Source organism: Pan troglodytes, chromosome 5 (assembly GCF_028858775.2).
Source record: "Pan troglodytes isolate AG18354 chromosome 5, NHGRI_mPanTro3-v2.0_pri, whole genome shotgun sequence".
Classification (NCBI taxonomy): domain Eukaryota; kingdom Metazoa; phylum Chordata; class Mammalia; order Primates; family Hominidae; genus Pan; species Pan troglodytes.
Genome location: NC_072403.2, coordinates 87,853,969 through 87,869,298, shown reverse-complemented (window position 1 = coordinate 87,869,298; position 15,330 = coordinate 87,853,969). Strand labels below are relative to the sequence as shown.

Sequence of the window (15,330 nt, the reverse complement as noted above, 5' to 3'; positions counted from 1 at the left end):
CACACCTATTCCAAAACTGACCACATACTTGGAAGTAAAGCTCTCCTCAGCAAATGTAAAAGAACAGAAATTATAACAAACTATCTCTCAGACCACAGTGCAATCAAACTAGAATTCAGGATTAAGAATCTCACTCAAAACCGCTCAACTACATGGAAACTGAACAAACTGCTCCTGAATGACTACTGGGTACATAACAAAATGAAGGCAGAAATAAAGATGTTCTTTGAAACCAACGAGAACAAAGACACAACATACCAGAATCTCTGGGACGCATTCAAAGCAGTGTGTAGAGGGAAATTTATAGCACTAAATGCCCACAAGAGAAAGCAGGAAAGATCCAAAATTGACACCCTAACATCACAATTAAAAGAACTAGAAAAGCAAGAGCAAACACATTCAAAAGCTAGCAGAAGGCAAGAAATAACTAAAATCAGAGCAGAACTGAAGGAAATAGAGACACAAAAAACCCTTCTAAAAATTAATGAATCCAGGAGCTGGTTTTTTGAAAGGATCAACAAAATTGATAGACCGCTAGCAAGACTAATAAAGAAAAAAAGAGAGAAGAATCAAATAGACGCAATCAAAAATGATAAAGGGGATGTCACCACCGATCCCACAGAAATACAAACTACCATCAGAGAATACTAAAAACACCTCTACGCAAATAAACTAGAAAATCTAGAAGAAATGGATAAATTCCTCAACACATACACTCTCCCAACACTAAACCAGGAAGAAGTTGAATCTCTGAATAGACCAATAACAGGATCTGAAATTGTGGCAATAATCAATAGCTTACCAACCAAAAAGAGTTCAGGACCAGATGGATTCACAGCTGAATTCTACCAGAGGTACAAAGAGGAACTGGTACCATTCCTTCTGAAACTATTCCAATCAATAGAAAAAGAGGGAATCCTCCCTAACTCATTTTATGAGGCCAGCGTCATCCTGATACCAAAGCCTGGCAGAGACACAACCAAAAAAGAGAATTTTAGACCAATATCCTTGATGAACATTGATGCAAAAATCCTCAATAAAATACTGGCAAACCAAATCCAGCAGCACATCAAAAAGCTTATCCACCATGATCAAGTGGGCTTCATCCCTGGGATGCAAGGCTGGTCCAATATACACAAATCAATAAATGTAATCCAGCATACAAACAGAACCAAAGACAAAAACCACATGATTATCTCAATAGATGCAGAAAAGGCTTTTGACAAAATTCAACAACACTTCATGCTAAAAACTCTCAATAAATTAGGTATTGATGGGACGTATTTGAAAATAATAAGAGCTATCTATGACAAACCCACAGCCAATACCATGCTGAATGGGCAAAAACTGGAAGCATTCCCTGTGAAAACTGGCACAAGACAGGGATGCCCTCTCTCGCCACTCCTATTCAACATAGTGTTGGAAGTTCTGGCCAGGGCAATTAGGCAGAAGAAGGAAATAAAGGGTATTCAATTAGGAAAAGAGGAAGTCAAATTGTCCCTGTTTGCAGACGACATGATTGTATATCTAGAAAACCCCATTGTCTCAGCCCAAAATCTCCTTAAGCTGATAAGCAACTTCAGCAAAGTCTCAGGATACAAAATCAATGTACAAAAATCACAAGCATTCTTCTACACCAATAACAGACAAACAGAGAGCCAAATCATGAGTGAACTCCCATTCACAATTGCTTCAAAGAGAATAAAATACCTAGGAATCCAACTTACAAGGGATGTGAAGGACCTCTTCAAGGAGAACTACAAATCACTGCTCAAGGAAATAAAAGAGGATACAAACAAATGGAAGATCCATGCTCATGGGTAGGAAGAATCAATATCGTGAAAATGGCCATATTGCCCAAGGTAATTTACAGATTCAATGCCATCCCCATCAAGCTACCAATGACTTTCTTCCCAGAATTGGAAAAAAATACTTTAAAGTTCATACGGAACCAAAAAAGAGCCCGTGTCGCCAAGTCAATCCTAAGCCAAAACAACAAAGCTGGAGGCATCACACTACCTGACTTCAAACTATACTACAAGGCGACAGTAACAAAAACAGCATGGTACTGGTACCAAAACAGAGATATAGATCAATGGAACAGAACAGAGCCCTCAGAAATAACGCCATATATCTACAACTATCTGATCTTTGACAAACCTGACAAAAACAAGCAATGGGGAAAGGATTCCCTATTTAATAAATGGTGCTGGGAAAACTGGCTAGCCATATGTAGAAAGCTGAAACTGGATCCCTTCCTTACACCTTATACAAAAATCAATTCAAGATGGATTAAAGACTTAAACGTTAGACCTCAAACCATAAAAACCCTAGAAGAAAACCTAGGCATTACCATTCAGGACATAGGCATGGGCAAGGACTTCATGTCTAGAACACCAAAAGCAATGGCAACAAAAGCCAAAATTGACAAATGGGATCTAATTAAACTAAAGAGCTTCTGCGCAGCAAAAGAAACTACCATCTTAGTGAACAGGCAACCCACAAAATGGGAGAAAATTTCCGCAACCTACTCATCTGACAAAGGGCTAATATCCAGAATCTACAATGAACTCCAACCAATTTACAAGAAAAAAACAAACAACCCCATCAAAAAGTGGGCAAAGGACATGAACAGACACTTCTCAAAAGAAGATATTTATGCAGCCAAAAAAAACATGAAAAAATGCTCATCATCACTGGCCATCAGAGAAATGTAAATCAAAACCACAATGAGATACCATCTCACATCAGTTAGAATGGCAATCATTAAAAAGTCAGGAAACAACAGGTGCTGGAGAGGATGTGGAGAAATAGGAACACTTTTACACTGTTGGTGGGACTGTAAACTAGTTCAACCATTGTGGAAGTCAGTGTGGCGATTCCTCAGGGATCTAGAACTAGAAATACCATTTGACCCAGCCATCCCATTTCTGGGTATATACCCAAAGGACTATAAATCATGCTGCTATAAAGACACATGCACACGTATGTTTATTGTGGCATTATTCACAATAGCAAAGACTTGGAACCAACCCAAATGTCCAACAATGATAGACTGGATTAAGAAAATGTGGCACATATACTCCATGGAATACTGTGCAGCCATAAGAAATGATGAGTTCATGTCCTTTGTAGGGACATGGATGAAATTGGAAATCATCATTCTCAGTAAACTATCGCAAGTACAAAAAACCAAACACCGCATATTCTCACTCATAGGTGGGAACTGAACAATGAGAACACATGGACACAGGAAGGGGAACATCACACTCTGGGGACTGTTGTGGGGTGGGGGAGGGGGGAGGGATAGCATTGGGAGATATACCTAATGCTAGATGACGAGTTAGTGGGTGCAGCGCACCAGCATGGCACATGTATACATATGTAACTAACCTGCACATTGTGCACATGTACCCTAAAACTTAAAGTATAATAATAATTTTTTTAAAAAAAATGTTCCAGAAGAAAAAAAAAAAAAAGAATAATGTGTGGCCATTAGTCCTTCCTGTATTTTTATGATTAAAATCTGTTTTAGCTTTGTTGCAGAATCTATACTTTTCATAAGCGGTCTAAGTGGCAATTTTCCATGTAGCTTTTTGGTCTTAATTGCTTTGCTCAAAAATGGCCAGCTGTGTATCAGCAAGGTCTCTCATTTCCTTAACAATAAATTATGCTTTTACATTTATTCAAATATTATTTGTCTTTTCTACATCCCTAAACTACCAATCAATAAACAAAAAAATTCCTTTTATTTTTAAGCTGTTCTGGGAGTCTTTTCTAGGAGGGCAGCTGAAAATTATTATGTTTTGTTTTTGTTGTTATCTTTTCTTTTGAAAGAAGAGGTAAATTGACATAATATACAGTTTTATAATTGTCAGAATGTATATAAGGTATTAGAATATATGTAAAATGTGTTTTGATACTTTCAAAAATTACATTAAATTCAAATGATTATTGCTTAAAATATGGTTTTAACATCCCTAACTTTTCATTCCTATTACCTCAAACAAAAGTATATCTACTAAAAAACATAGCATCCAAAGAAGTACATCAATGCAACACATTTAAATGTTTCCCCACCCCCATCTCTGGAGTTACTAAAATAGTAAAGGGGTAATTTGCTGATTATTCAGACTTGCTATAAAGACAATCATGTAAAGAATACAATAGTAGCAAACTGATTTTTAAGTGTTAATATATTAACACTTTAATTATCTTTGTAACTTCAAAATTAAGAATTAACATGTTAGTGAATCATATCCATTTATAAAAGTAATGGACCAGATCCTGCTGGTGGCTCAATTTACACCAGTGGTTTTCAAACCATGTGCCACAGTGCAGAGCCCCTCAAGAGCCATGTTCTTCCTCTACCTCCTCTTCAACGACGCACAGTGGTGCCCAAATTAGGGGCAGCACCACCCCAGGGAGAGTTGCAAAATACTCATTTTGTCATGATGAGGGGAAGAAGTCCCCTACTGAGACTGAGTTGGTGGAGGCCAGAGATAAGCAGTAGAGTTCCACTGCCAAGGGAACTGTCCCATTCAAAATGCCAATGGTATCCCCATGACTTTGAAGGAATACTGGTTTTTAACTTTTTCTTTGTTGGGTGGGGTGAGGGAGAAGTGATATTTCTTGTACAGAAAGAAATATCACTTTACATAGAAAGACTAGGCTACTCATGTAACAGGTTCTGGTCCAAATAATCAAAAGTAATTTAAAAATATGATTTTGAGGTGAACACTTATTTCCCCCAATTACACTGCACTAACCTACTCAAAAATTCTGACATTTCTTTGGCCATTTGTTCCCTACAAGAAAAACGATAATACAATATGGTTACTTAAAAGTCATACTACATAAATTAATTAAAAGATCTAAAAGTATAATTAAAAAATATATTTTCAATATTATTTAACAACTGTTCATAACTGTTTTACTTTGTTAATGCCTAGAATATACTATTCAACAAATCTAGCCGTAACACACAGAAAAATTTTTGTTTAAATCCAGTTCAAGTTATTTGAATGTCTCTCCATTTTTGCAGTAGCCACTTTTAGATAAAATCTCAGGAAAGCTTTTATGGGATTCTTTTCCATATAGAATACAAATAACATGGTCTAAATCCATACAGGAAACTTGGCAAGATACAGATTCCATATGAGGATTTTTGCACCAGAGTTGCTTAGTAAATATTACTTAGATAAGGCACAATGGTGAAAACCACAAGCTGATGTATTTGACAGCGTCAGAGTTTTAAAAAGAATCTGATGTATTCAAAGCTCTAAAAATTCCAAATCAAAGCATGCTTTTAAGAAAAAGAATATCAAAATGGACTAATGAAAGATCTGAGGCATTCTGATTTTCCAGGGATAAACATTTGCCAAAGGCAAAAAAACTTATTTTGCTTTTGTTACCCAGAAGAGTGTAACTTTTATCAAATTTTGTTTAATTCTTTAAAACGGAATGAAGTTTCATAGTGTTCATCAACACTTCTTTAACTTATTTCCCTATTTGCTCTTTTCCTTCATAATTATTTTCTCATTCATTCTACTCATCAAACTCTAGTAACCTCAAACCCTTCCAAATCAGTAAAATCATAAGAAAAGAAGATGGGCGTACTTGCTTCCAGGTGCAATTTCCTGAATGCCTGCCAAGAGCTGGGACCCTGACTAAAGGAGTAGAACACTCCTGTATTCCTCTTTTCTCGTAATGAACACTGTCTACAATTATGTATGGATGGAGGTCTATGAAAGCACAGTCAGAGAACAAGATATCTTTCAAAGCTGACAGTGAAGGACAGCAAAAACAAAATATAACACAAATACAATCTAATAAAAATTATCTTTTGAGCAATACATTTATCAATCTCTCTTCAAGCTATTAGTTTCTCAGAATCTTCTCACTTTTAAATGCAGCATATTTTGATAAGTATGTTTAATTCTATTATCACTCCACCTCAAGGTTTTTGTCTCAGGATTCAAGAGCATCTGTTTTTACCATCTTTTTCTCCTAAAGCTTCCTCCATTTCTTTTCCGATGGTAGGTTTTAAGGGAGTCTATGGACTTTCAAATCTCGTTACCACTGGGTCTGTTGATCACACAGGTGTTTTTCTGTGTGCTCTGACACTACAATGGATGGCAATCTCTACTGATGCATTATCCTCCCTGACCCTGCATCAAGATACACCTGACCTAGACCAATACACTGCAACAAATTCGCCAGACAGAAATGGTTCCTGCACCCAGGTGCTTTCTTCCTTCTGATTTTACCAAACTATATGCAAATACAATTTCACCTTAGACATTGATTGCAGGCTTATTTAATTCAAGCTCAAATGGTAACTATAAAGCAGTTGTGGCAATGGAGGGCAAGAGTGCCCACTCAGAGATATTTTCAAAATTTGGGGCAGTATTGTGGTAACAACAATGTGTGAGTATACTCCTGGCATCTGCTGAGGTAAGGGGAAAGGAATGCCAAATGTCCTACCCAAGGAAGAACTACTCCATGCCCCATTTAACTTTAACATGTCTGTGAGACATATAGAGGTGAAAAACACATACAAACACATATTTTACATGTAAACAAAGTTTTACATGTAAACAACATATTTTTTGCATGCCTTTAATATTCACAGAATTTGTCTAGGGCTTACGCAAATACTCTGTAATTGAGAGAATATTGTACTTGGCTCTGTTCAGAACTTCACAAAGGATTGTTCACAATTTCACGGCATGTGAATGCCCAACACAACATTCCTATATCAATTTGTATTTGTAGATACAGCATTCGTGGTGATTCTATACATAAGCAAAAACATCTGATCGCTTATCATGTCTTCTACTGCAGTTATGCAGAAGCACTTTCATATTAAATAAACATTTTATTATAAATGACTATCCTTGTATTTCTCCTTTACATATATTGTTTGGAGAGTTGTTTACATAGGTTGCATCATTTATTAAAAAATTGTTATTGGGACTGGAGCCTGATAGAGTTGAGAATCCTCATCATAAATGTTAAGTTGGAGTCCTTAAAGCTGTTAAAATAAAGATTTTATATATATTCCAAAATCCTTATATGTAGTATACATAACATACATACGAAATATGTTTTATATTTTATATAAACAAAATGTATATTCCAAATGTTACCTGGATTCTTTGTGGGTAGATTTTCATACGAAAAAGATACATTAGCACCAAAGTTAGCACTACATATACAATTTCAGATGATGAATTATTTTAGATATAGCAGAATGAACTACCATATATACTGAAAATCAAATATTTTATTATTATTTATGCCTCCACACCTGCTTCTATAAAGAAGTAAGGTAAGGGGCAGCTTAAAAAAAATACATAAAACAGGCCGGGCACAGTGACTCACGCCTGTAATCCCAGCACTTTGGGAGGCCGAGGCAGGTGGATCACGAGGTCAAGAGATTGAGACCATCCTGGCCAACATGGTGAAACCCCGTCTCTACTAAAAATACAAAAATTAGCTGAGTGTGGTGGTGCGTGCCTGTAGTCCCAGCTACTTGGGAGGCTGAGGCAGGAGAATCGCTTGAACCCGAGAGGCAGAGGTTGTGGTGACCCGAGATGACACCACTGAACTCTGGCCTGGGCAACAAAAGCGAAACTCTGCCTCAGGAAAAAAAAAAAAAATACATATATATACATAAAACAAAATAGGTGTTACATTATAGTTTAAACAGACAATACAAAGAAGGAAACCAAATCATAAGCTACTGTGATTGAGCACCATACAAGAGCATTAAACATTTTTCCTAGACAAGAAAAATATGAAAAAGGTTATCTCATTACCTTTCAATAGAAGGAAATAATTTAAAATTTACTCCAATGAGAAAACTACTCCCAAAAAGTATCTACAACCTATTTTTAAAAAGGTAAAGGTAAGTGACATACGGTGTCATTTTGGGTCTTGTTCCATCATTTCTGTGAAAAGAATATATTTTAGTTAATATCGTAACCAATTGTGAACTGTGAAAATCTGGATTGTGCAAATTTGTGTTTCAATTACTTTACTCATTGATTTTAAAAACTCAATTATTTCTAATCAACACGAGATCACTCAGAATTTTAATATATTTTTAAGTATTCACTAAAAATGATTGGAAAATAAGGCATGCAGTGAAAATTAAAGAGCAAATACATTACATCTAGATTAGAAAATTCATATATTGTGAGGTTTGTTTTTAATAGAATCTGGATATTATTTTACAATTTTAGGTAATTTGAAACCATCTCTTTGCATCAAGAATCATATGTGTAACTGATTGAAATTATATTTTAGAACATATGACATACATCAAAAACAATTCTTACTTAGAAGTTACCGGATAGGAATCCAAGCTGGAAAAGTAACTTAAAATTGCTTATTGAAGCAGAATCGATCTATAATATATACATTTTTTAACACAGCATAGAACCCAACAACATCATGCTATAGATTAAGAACAGTTTACTTAGTTCTTACTCATAAATTTGTTAGAGAAAAAACTCAGTGCTAACAAAGGTAAAATAAACATTCAAAAACATTTAGCTATAGCCCATGGAGTAAGATTAAACTATCAAACATGTGATATCTGTAAAGAACATCATTCATAATGAAGTGCTAATGCTTGTAGTTCACAGTATAAAATAACCACGACGACCAGAAGGGAAGGAGTTCATGAGGACCTGAGGGTCAGGGAAAGCTTCCTGGAGAGCTGACAGAGAGGATTTGAAGGGCATTCTTCATACCACCCCTAGGCCTGAACCACATAACTAAAACTAGCTCTTCTGCCTTTCAAGTCATAAGGGTTTGAATATCTCCTCATTACTTAATATGGTCCCATTACCTAGCTAATTCTGCTTAATTTAAATTACAGGTAACTTGCTTATGTTAAAGGTCCTAAACGATCCACTCTTCTCAACCTGGAAGACATGTACCTTTCTGAAGATGGGAAGGGGTCCACATATGAGCCAGTATCTTGTATACAGTATATGGAATGGCACTGGATATAGCTTAATATTTCAAGTGCATAAATATAAAGCTTGATGATGAGTACTAACAATGACTCCATTAACAAGTCCCTTAGAAATTGACTTCTGCCATAATAAAATCAACTCTGTCAACTGCAGTACTTCCTCACAGACATCAGGCATAGCAGCTGTAAGAGTTTGGTTCGTTTAAGAGCCTGCCCTAGGCGGCTAGTCAGTTACACATAAAGACTCCCAGTCATTCTGATGCAACACAGGTGGAAGGAACAGAACAGCAGCTGAGCTGAGTCTGCATTTATAAAAGCCCCATCTGGGCCAAAATATTTTAATTATAGTGAAATCTTAATAAAGAGCCCAAATATTGGACTCAAACCCAAGAGCTTAATAATTATAACATCTTTTGTTCATATAGCCATATTCAGTTCATTTACAATATAATGTACTTTCATATACAAGCAGTCCCAGAGCTCCCCAATACAATCACATACTATTTGGTTGGTGCAAAAGTTATTGCAGTTTTCCCAATGGCAAAAACCGCAATTACTTTCGCACCAACCTAATAGAAAAAGCATGAAGGCAACTCAATATGCCCTTTTCCTTCCCCGTCTTTTGTTTTTTTGCCAAATATTCCATTACATTGCAATTTGATCCTTTCACAAGGAAACATCGCCATCTAGTGGTTGTACTCTATATTTTGTCATAAACTGCTTTTAAGCTCGGAAAAGCAAGGTTACATGTGTCTATGTGCCTCTCAGTATACAACATATATATACCTACATACAAAGGAACCTCACAAATTAGTTTTGTTATTATAAATAATCAAAATAATTAATGCCTCTACATACTAAATTTTTTTAAACTGAATCTATTAAACCTTTCTGCAACTTTTAATAAGAGCTTCCACATTCCTATACACTCCACTATAGTGGAGTGCTTAGAGATAATTCAGAAACCCAAGAAGCCAAAATATTTCAATGAATTTAACCCTCCCTTCTTGGAAAGGGAAACTCATTTATTCTGAGGCATTGCAGAGTACATTTCTCATTTCAACTGACAGGATATTTAATACATTAAATTTTTTTGCATTAGAAAAATCTCAACTACAAATACATTACACTGCATTATATAACACAGTCACTTATTTCGATGCCAGTGTTTGATGACAGGTATTTAGAAATTAGGTGTCTACCTAATATACTATACTCTTAAACAATTTCAGGGTAAAGGTTGATATGTTTTCTTAATAGAGTACTCATTAGTGAAATTTTAGTCTTATTTGTCAACAATTTAATAATATGATGAAAAATCAATTATCTCATTCACTTGAGTATGAAAGTCGATACAAATAATTTTAAAATTATTTTAGCTCAAATATATCAGGGCCTTCAGAATATTATTTTCTCCTATTCCCTTCTGCATGGAAATGAGAGGCAGAGAGGTAGAGAAAGCAAAGGAGAGAGCGCTATACCCCACCCAGGGGCCCCAGTACCTCCGCAGCGCCAGGTCGGCCTGGGCCTCATCACTGATGAGCTCGGCTTCACTCTGGGCAATCCTCAGGGCCAGCTCCCGGTCCCTGCGCTCCTGCTCCAGAACTGCTTGCTGTTGGGATTCCTCTTCCCTCTGTCGGGCCAGCTGTGCCTCCACTTCAGCCTGACAAGGGCAGAAAGCTATTTCACCAAGAGTTCTTCACTTGTTTACTTGATCACTCCCCTTATTACTTAAAATAAAGGGAAAGCATAACTGCCCCCATACAAGTTCTTTACTAAAGAATTGCTTAAGCGCAGATCTCTTCAGTCTCTACTCTCTTCTCTATTATGATTAACGCTTCAAACACATCCCCATTTTGCCTCTTTCCCAAGACCAAGAGAAGGTAGAAGCTCCATAACTCTATGACTATAAATATTAGTGTCCCAAACATCACATGAGTATCTTAGGCATCCCATTAACACTAACACCTAGAGAGCAGATGTCAGGAATTTAAAGTTTTGGTTATGCTTAGGATATATTATGAAAGCCATGACAAACAGAAACTCGAATACATGAGCAATTTATTCTCAACATGGGACTTTTTAAAAATTAGGGGTGGAGAGAGACTCTTAATCCTAATTTATTAATTCCAGTATCTACAAAGTTATATGATATTTTAAAACTTAACATTTTAAGTGAATTTTCATTTGACTTTCCCCTAGGTATAAAAACAATTATTAATATTTATTGATCTACACAGTGTTCACAATGCTTTAACATGTATTAACTGTCAAATGCTTGCAACTATTATTTATCCACATTCTACAGAGAGAAAACTGTGACCCATAGTTACTCACTATAATGTGTACAATGTCACAATTTCTGTCAGTGACTGATCTTGGATTTGAACCCACTTCCCTAGCTCCAAAGTCCATTCCCATAACCACTTCAAAAACTGGCCTTTGGTCTCTAGGATAAACTAGCGACAGCTTATCTAGCAAATCAAGATCTCATTTTCACTTCTTTTGTAGGTTCCATTTTATTTTATTTATTTTTTATTTTTTATTTTTTTTGAGATGGAGTCTCGCTCTGTTGCCCAGGCTGGAGTGCAGTGGCGCCATCTTGGCTCACTGCAAGCTCTGCCTCCTGGGTTCACATCATTCTCCTGCCTCAACCTCCCAATTAGCTGGGGCTACAGGTGCCCACCACCATGCCCGGCTAATTTGTTTTCGTATTTTTAGTAGAGATGGGGTTTCACCGTGTTAGCCAGGATGGTCTTGATCTCCTGACCTCGTGATCCGCCCGCCTCGGCCTCCCAAAGAGCTGGGATTACAGGCATGAGCCACCACACCCGGCCTGTAGGTTCCATTTTAATAGAAATTCAACCCAGTAAGTACATACTTGAATGCGTTTTTCATCATCTTCCCTTTTCTTTCTCTCTTCTTCTTCTTGTTTTCTCTTTGCTTCCATCTCAAGTTTCCTAATAAAAAATAGAAAACTCTTCAAAAATTTAACAGAAAATAAGGAACCCTTCAGAAGGCAATTTAACTATTATTTAATAATAAACAAAGGTAACAGATTGGGAATGCAAATTAACCTCCTGGCCACATACATCAACTTATTTTGAATAAAATAAAATTTAACTCTATTGACAATAATTCTTAAATAAAACAAATATAATTATATTCTATGACTTTTAACATCTCTAGATGAATGTGGTTACAAAGCCTGGCTGTAAGGTCCTGATTAAAGGTGCTTCCCTCTAGTCCCTCTCCAAGTCAACAACTCATCTGTTCTCTCTACCCTATCATGGCAATCTTTCAAAATGTTATCAGTTTTAAAACTGCAGAAAAGTAGAAGTGTCATTTATCTAGCTTAGAAAACAATAAACAAATCATAGTTTTAAAAAGAAGAAAATCCTCAGGTGTTAAGAGGCTAACTAAAATTCAGATTATAGTTAAAATTATTTTATGTTATCACTATTATAAAATGACCTTATTTTCTCAATTTTCAAACTTATTACAAAATTAGTTCATTAAAATAAGAACACAGTTTTAAGAATTGTCAACCGAGCATGGTGGCTCACGCCTGTAATCCAAGCGCTTTGGGAGGCCGAGGCGGGTGGATCCCCTGTGGTCAGGAGTTTGAGACCAGCCTGGCCAACATAGTGAAACCCCGTCTCTACTAAAAATACAAAAATTAGCCAGGCGTGGTGGTGCGCACCTGTAATCCCAGCTACTCAGGAGGCTGAGGCAGGAAAATCGATTGAACCCGAGAGGCAGAGTGCAGTAAGCCAAGATCGCGCCACTGCACTCCAGCCTGGGCAACAGAGCAAGACCCTGTCACAAAAACAAAACAAAACAAATAATTGTCATTAACCACTGTCAATACCAAGAATTCACTATTTCTTTAAGTCTCTTATTCAAAATAATATAAATGCCTCACATCCGCCTTTCCTCCTCTTCCTTTCTTCGACGTTTTTCGTCTTCTTCACGTCTTTTTCTTTCCTTTTCCATTTCTTCTTGAATACGCCTCAGCCTTTCTGCTTCCTCTTCCTGCTGTTTTTTTTTCTGTAATGCACTGAGGAGTTCCTCTGAGCTTTTAACCAGTGCATCATATTCTTTCTGGATTTGTTCCTGCGTCATCATAGTGGACTTTAAAAAATAAAATAAATAGGTACATAAAAGCTTATTTTTTCTGTTGCACAACAATGTGAATATACTTAACAATACTGAACTATAAACTGAAAAATGGCTGAGATAAATTTTAATGTTTTTATTGTTTTTTACAATTTAAAATAAAAAACTACTCCAATATGCAAATACAGCAAAAACTAGGTAAGATGGTAAGCAATACGTCCGTTATCTTTACTATACTGTTTGTACATTAAATACTATTCAAAAAATGTTTTATGTTATCTCTGCACACAAGTATTAGACATCAATTAGACAGGTAATCTGTGGATAACGTAATATACTGCAGTTAAAAATTATTTCTAGGCCGGGTGCAGTGGCTCACGCCTATAATCCCAGCCCTTTGGGAGGCCAAGGTGGACAGATCACCTGAGGTCAGGAGTTCGAGACCAGCCTGGCCAACATAGTGAAACCCTGTCTCTCATAAAAATAAAATACAAAAATTAGCTGGGCATGGTGGTACACACCTGTAGTCCCAGCTACTCGGGAGGCTGAGGCAGGAGAATTGCTTGAACCCAGGAGGCGGAGGTTACAGTGAACTGAGATCATGCCACTGCACTCCAGACTGGGCAACAGAGCAAGCCTCTTATCTCAAAAAGAATTATTTCTTAAGTAATGATCAGCTAATTTAGCAAGAGTTTACTACTATTTTAGAATAATGTTCAAATAGTACCTAGAGAATATTTTAAAAACTACGAAATATATCCAAAATTATTAGATTTCTAAAATTAGCCTTCAAAAAATGTGGGTGGGTTAATTTTAATTTATAATGATACCACATAAACAAAGATGGCCCTTGACAGATTTATAAAATCAGCTGAGTCTATTTATAGCATTTTCATTTTCCTCCAGATCTTTTTTTTCCTTTCTACCTCCAAGATTGCCATTGTTTACATAAAATATCTGCAGAAAATATAAAACGCTCACTTTAAGATATTCATTATATCCCACATACTTGCACTGACCTATGAAACTGAGAAAAAACATTAAAACTCTAAAATATAATGAGAAGATATGAAATGTAATTAATGAAATATGAAATATAATTAACAAGCATATAGAAAAGTCTTCAATTCCACTAGTAATCAAATAAATAAAAATCAAAACAAAATAAGGGATCCCATTTTTTTCCTACAAAATTGGAGAGGAAATTGCTATTTTCACAAAATTAAGTAAATTACATTATCGTATCTATGAAGATAATGTATTAACATGGACAAGTATATAACAATGGTAGAGATAGAAATTGAAATGTATATTATGATAAGAACTGTAAAAATGTATGCATAAAAGAGAATGTAAGGTAAAGTAAAAACAAGTAAAAGTGTACTGTAAAAATAACAGTAACTAACTGAATTTGTTAATGTGGAGGTATTAAGAGGTTTTTGGTGGTTTCTCCAATTTTTTTTTTTTTAGCCAGGGGTCTCACTGTCACCCAGGTTGGAGTGCAGTGGTGCAATCTCTGCTCACTGCAACCTCCATCTCCTAGGCTCAAGCAATCCTCTAACCTCAGCTTCCTTGGGACCTCAGACTCATATCACCATGCCCAAATAATTTTTTGTATTTTTGGTGGAGACAGGTTTTGGCCATGTTGATCAGGTTGGTCTCTAACTCCTGAGCTCAGGTGATCCCTGCGCCTGGGCCTCCCAAAGTGCTGGGATTACAGGTGTGAGCCATCACATCTGGCCTCCAAATTTTTTATAGTATTATATTACTTTTATCATTTATTTTATTTATTTTTAGACGTAGTCTCACTCTGTCCCTGAGGAAGGAGTGCAATGGCACAATCTTGGCTCACTGCAACCTCTGCCTCCTGGGTTCAAGCAATTCTCCTGCCTCAAGTAGCTGGAACTACAGGCGCGTGCGATCACACCCGGCTAACTTTGGTATTTTCAGTAGAGACGGCGATTCACTATGTTGGCTGGGCTGGTCTCAACCTCCTGACCTCAAGTAATCTGCCCACCTCGGCCTCCCAAAGTGCTGGGATTACAGGCATGACCCACCATGCCCGGCCATTTTCTTTTTGCTCCAACTTTAGTTTTCTTTTTCATTTTTTTTTTTTTTTTGAGACGGAGTCTCACTCTGTCACCAGGCTGGAGTGCAGTGGCACAATCTTGGCTCACTGCAATCTCCGCCTCCCAGGTTCAAGCGATTCTCCTGCCTCAGCC

General features: G+C 36.5%; 1 protein-coding gene across 9 annotated transcripts in view; it reads right to left on the bottom strand.

Moving 5' to 3' along the window:
- The window catches only part of MYO6 (myosin VI), a 167,467-nt gene that overhangs the window by 13,406 nt on the left and 138,731 nt on the right, over positions 1-15,330 (bottom strand). For 3 of the 9 annotated variants that reach the window (XM_009451571.5, XM_009451573.5, XM_016955884.4), the window contains 6 exons: positions 12,915-13,123; positions 11,871-11,949; positions 10,492-10,652; positions 8,346-8,372; positions 7,926-7,955; positions 4,770-4,808 (listed from right to left, as the gene is read on the bottom strand). In XM_009451571.5, the coding sequence (XP_009449846.1) occupies positions 4,770-4,808; positions 7,926-7,955; positions 8,346-8,372; positions 10,492-10,652; positions 11,871-11,949; positions 12,915-13,123 (545 nt within the window). The remainder of the gene's footprint in view (positions 1-4,769; positions 4,809-7,925; positions 7,956-8,345; positions 8,373-10,491; positions 10,653-11,870; positions 11,950-12,914; positions 13,124-15,330) is intronic. The other 6 variants (XM_001144940.8, XM_009451574.5, XM_009451575.5 and 3 more) reach the window with 3 other exon arrangements.